Genomic DNA, 5,287 nt, shown 5'->3' on the forward strand with positions numbered 1-5,287 from the left:
GGTGGCGTAAATTACGCCCATGTAAATGTTTAGATGCCGGGAATTTTGAGTTTTAGCTTTGGGATCAAGTTATCTAACCCCTATATGAAGGAGGACTAGGGTTACAAAAAGAACACTTTTTCTATCAGTTTTTAGTGCAGAGATCAACCCTAATCACACAAGAACACACCATAATCATCATCAATCAAGGATTCAAGCAAGGGATAAAATGGTATTCTTCATGCAATCTCAAAAAATCACCATGATCATCATCACCAACATGTTTGGCTAGTTTTTTTTATCTTTATTCCTTCCATGAACAATTAAATATGTACTAGTTCATTCAAGTTTATGTGGTTTATAATGTTTTAATGCTTATTTCTTTTGGATTGTGATGTTATAAACCAATCAATTATTGATCAATGCAAGTTTTATGGTTTTTATTATTGCAAGTTGAATTATTGTGATTTAACATTGTGTTCTTGATCCAACTTAGTGTTAATTAGATTAAGGATAAAGACATATTGTCTAGTTTGCATAGTTCAATCTCAAGATAGTTAGAATTGTTGAACCTAAGAAATCTTGTCTATGAGATCTTATCAATACTAGATAAACATAAGCTTGTTTGAATGAATGCATGCTAAATTGGGATTGTGAAGGGATAAAAGCTTTTAATCTTATCGTTTACATTTCAACATTTCAATTATGCTCTTAGTTTAAATGTTTAAGTCTCAATTTAATTAATTAGGCTCAGTTACTCATTAGTTAATCAAACAACCAAATCCTGAAAATTGCTTGTTATTAACCACTATTTCCCGTGGAACGAATCCTGCTTACCCTTACTAGTTAAAGGTACATAGGCTATAATTGATTAGTACTTCGACGCCTATGAAATTTTGGCGCCGCTGCCGGGGAAATGTGCGCTTGATTGCAAGCTCTTATTTTATTTGCTTTCTTGTTAAATTAGAAAAACCATAAAAATTATAAAACCATAAAAATCCAAAAATACTGTTTTTGTTTATTTTGTTTATGTTAGTTTTACGCTCGGTATTTTTGTTTTTGTTGAAGTGCAGGTTAGTGTATGCAAACTCGGAAGTCGAAAAATCAGAATCTTGAGCCTTTAAACCCAGAAATCGAGAAATCTGCAAAAGCTAATCAAAAAGCTACAAGGATTTCAAAAAGCTCGACAGTGGCTTCAACATCATCACAACCACCACCAGAGTCACATTCAATTGTCCCACCAAACTCTCCTAAATCAGATTCCGACACCGAAGAGGAAGTTTTTGTTCAAACAACCGAAATGGCTGACTGTCAGAGAGGAGTGGATACCTACTACCAACCGGCTGATTATGTAGATCATTCACCCATTGTTTTTCCCGCCCAAGCAGGGGGAAAGGCTCGGAGATTTGAGGTTCAACCTCAACTCATATCTATTTTGCCATCCTACCGAGGTATAGCCAATGAGGAACCGTATGAGCACATCACTGAGTTCAACGAAATATGTTCTACTAATCAGGTAATGGGTTCACTGATGATGAGGTACGCCTTCGCTTATTTCCTTATTCATTAAAAAATAAGGAAAAATGTTGGTTTCTATCCTTACCCGCCCGGAGTATTAATACTTCGGCGGAAATGAAAAAATGGTTTTTAGAAGAGTTTTACCCAATAAGTAAGACCTCGGATATGCGTACGCGAATCAAATCTTTTAGGCAATTGCCTGTGGACAGTTTCATGAAGCGTACGAGCGTCTGAAGGAATTACTTAGGGCATGCCCACACCATGAGATACCAAAATGGGATTAGTCAAAGTTTTCTATGATTGTTTGGACTCCTAAAATAGACATTTCATGTTGGCCACTAGTGGTGGGGCATTCTTAACCCGAACTAGTGATGACGAGTGGACCTTCTTTGAGCAACTAAGTAAGGGTTCGAAAACCCAAACTTCAGTCAATCGGAAGAAACCTAGTACATCCCGAGTAAATCATGTTTCTGACTCGGGTGGTTTATCTAGGAACCTAGAGCAAGAATTAGATGATTTAAAATTGCTTATATTTGACAACCCAAACCAGGGTCTTGCTTGTAATGTTTCGCAGGTTCAGGAGGTTTGTGAGATTTATGGAGATCCCTCTCATTTTGCACGCGGGTGTAGGAATGGGAATCCACCGGTGAATCAACAAATAACGGAAGAACATGTTAATGAGGTTCAAGGAAGGAGACTTGATCCATACTCCAACACGTATAATCCGAATTGGAGGAACCATCCGAACTTTTGTTGGAGCAACAACAACGCTCTAAGTGCTAATAACCAAGGAACTCAACCAAGACTACAAAACAACTTTCAAAACCAGGGGAATTTTCATAATCAAGGCAACTATCAAAGGAACTACTAAAACCCTTATCCTAATAACCAAAACCCAAACCAAAACAATTACCAAAATCAAAGCCAAAACCAAAACAATGCCCCACCCAATCAACCATAGAGCTCGAATGCCAAGAGGGACACGTTTATTTCCGAAATTCAAAAAATAGCGGAGGTGCAGAATAAGTCTATTGGTGCATTGGCTAAAGAAATTAGTAATGTAGCGGAAAGTAAGGGAAATCGAGAACCGAGTACTATTCCAAGTTATACGGTGTTAAATCCAAATTGTAAGGACCCGGGAAAAGGACATAGTGTAAACATGGTAGGCACCTTGCGTAGTGGAAAGAAGTATGACAACAAGGTTGGTGAGCAAGAGGTAGCTCAACGCGATTCAAGTAAGTCTCCTATCGTTTTTGATGAGGAAGATGAGGTAAGTGAAAGTAATGACCATGGGAAGGGGGTGAAAATTTAAGAACCAATCATTAACAGCATTGGGAAATCGGAGATGGAATCGAAAATCGTTCCATTTCCCAAGGCCTTAAAGTCCCCGAATCAATTCCCTTATGAGAAGAAGGGGCCACAACCGGAGGATATGTGGGAAATGTTTAAAAGGGTTAAGATTAATTTGCCCCTTCTCGATGATATTAAGCAAGTCCCGTCTTATGCTAAGTTTTTGAAAACCTTTGCACTCAAAAGAGGAAGCAAACGGCGACTTTACTCAAAAGAGCAAACCGAGAACCTAAGTGCGGTTGTTTCAGGTACACTCCTACCTAAGTTTAAAAACCCAGGGACCCCATTGATAGCGGTGACTGTAGGAAACGTGAATGTGAAAAAGGCGTTATTGGACCTAGGAGCGAGCATTAACATCTTACCTTTTTGTCTAGTTGATCGATTTGAACTAGGTTTAATGAAAAGAACCGACATAATTATTCAAATAGCGGACCAATCGGTTACGATGCCTGGGGGAATGTTAGAAGATGTGATAGTGAAAGTGGATGATTTCTATTACCCAGTTGACTTTGTTGTAATGGATATTGAACCTAGGAATAGAGATGCCCAACCCACTATAATCTTGGAGCGCCCATTTTTGGCCACCATAAATGCCCATATAAATTGTAGAACGGGTGCCATGGACATATCATTCGGGAATCAAAAGATGAGGATTAATATCTTTAATTCTCTTCATGCCCCATGTGTCCATGAATGCTACCACATAGATGTGATTAATGAACAAGTTGAAAGACATGCTTCGTATTTGATAATAAATAATTTAGTGGAAGTATTTTGCTTAGGTGATAAGGATGATACTGAGTGTGAAGAGGTTAAGTCAGTTGAGTTAGTTATAGCGAGTACAATGGACTCTAGGTTACCTTCATGGACTCATAAATATGAGCCACTACCTAAGTCCATAGATGCTAACATGAAACCTTCATTAGAATCACCACCGACCCTTGAGCTTAAACCATTACCCTCTCATTTAAAGTATGCATTTTTGGGTACTAATGGCACTTTGCCAGTTATTATTGCATCAGATTTGACAGGTTTGAAGGAAAAAGTTTTAATGGAGGTGCTTAATAAGTACAAGGCTGCGGTGGATGGACTATAGCAGATTTGAAAGGGATAAGTCCCTCAGTGTGTATGCATCGTATAGTTACAGATCCTGAGGTTAAACCTGCTCGTGACACTCAACGAACGTTAAACCCGAACATGCAGGAAGTTGTAAAGAAGGAGGTTCTTAAGTGGTTAGATGCAGGGATCATTTTACATATTTCCGATAGTCAGTGGGTAAGCTCCACTCAAACAGTGCCAAGAAAGCTGGGATCACGGTTATGGAAACCGAGGAAAGAGAAAAGATCACAACTTGTCCTGTGATGGGTTGGCGGGTATGTATTGATTATAGGAAGTTAAATGTTGCGACTTCGAAAGACCTTTTTCCCTTGCCTTTTATTGACCAAATCATTGAAAAGTTGTCGGGTCAAATGTCTTATTGTTTCTTAGATGGGTATTCGGGATACAACCAAATACCTATCCATCCTAACGACCAAGAAAAAACAACCTTTACTTGTCCATATGGAACTTATGCTTTTAGACGAATGCCTTTTGATTTATGTAATGCACCTACTACTTTTCAAATGTGTATGATGAGTTTTTTCTCATAGTTAATAGGAGAGTCTTTAGAAATTTTTATGGACGATTTCTCATTTTTTGGCAAGTCTTTTGAGTCATGTCTTAAGATGTTGGAAAGAGTTTTAAAACGGTGTACCAAGACTAACCTTGTCCTTAGTTGGGAAAAGAGCCATTTTATGGTAAGGGAAGGGGTGGTTTTGGGACACATCGTGTCGGAACGTGGATTCGAAGTGGATAGGGCTAAAGTGAAACTTATTTCAACATTACCACCACCGACCAATGTTAAGGGGGTGAGGTCATTTTTGGGACATGCGGGTTTCTATCATAGGTTTATCAAAGATTTTAGTGTTATTTCTAAACCATTGTGCAACTTATTGTTAAAAGACGCACCGTTTAACTTTGATGACCAATGTAAGGAGGCCTTTAGTACCCTTAAGCGTAAATTGACCGAGGCACCCATTTTGCAATCACCCGATTGGACTAAACCATTTGAGATTATGTGTGATGCAAGTGACTACGAAGTTGGGGCTGTTTTGGGGCAAAGGGTAGATCGGAAACCTGTGTTGATTCATTATGCTAGTAAGACCTTTTCGGACGCTCAAGTGAATTATACCACAACCTAGAAGGAATTATTAGTGGTAGTATTTGCCTTAGATAAGTTTAGATCATATTTGTGGGGATCTAAAGTAGTTGTTTTCTCGGACCATAGTACTTTAAGACACTTACTAGAGAAAAAGGAGACAAAGCCTAGGTTGATTAGGTGGATCTGGTTGTTGCAAGAGTTTGACTTGGAGATAAGGGATAAAAAGGGATAGAGAATGTG

At 38.5% G+C, this 5,287-nt stretch overlaps 1 protein-coding gene across 1 annotated transcript; it reads left to right on the forward strand.

Moving 5' to 3' along the window:
• Positions 1 to 2,842: 2,842 nt before the first annotated feature.
• On the forward strand, positions 2,843 to 3,943 carry LOC139888335 (uncharacterized). The gene has a single exon (XM_071871344.1). The coding sequence runs from the start codon at positions 2,843 to 2,845 to the stop codon at positions 3,941 to 3,943; it is 1,101 nt and encodes a 366-aa protein (XP_071727445.1).
• Positions 3,944 to 5,287: the final 1,344 nt, after the last annotated feature.

Source organism: Rutidosis leptorrhynchoides, chromosome 2 (assembly GCF_046630445.1).
Source record: "Rutidosis leptorrhynchoides isolate AG116_Rl617_1_P2 chromosome 2, CSIRO_AGI_Rlap_v1, whole genome shotgun sequence".
Taxonomy (NCBI): Eukaryota; Viridiplantae; Streptophyta; class Magnoliopsida; order Asterales; family Asteraceae; genus Rutidosis; species Rutidosis leptorrhynchoides.

Coding starts and splice junctions, on each gene's coding strand:
- LOC139888335 (XM_071871344.1), top strand. CDS start 2,843: ATGGAATCGAAAATCGTTCCATTTCCCAAGGCCTTAAAGTCCCCGAAT.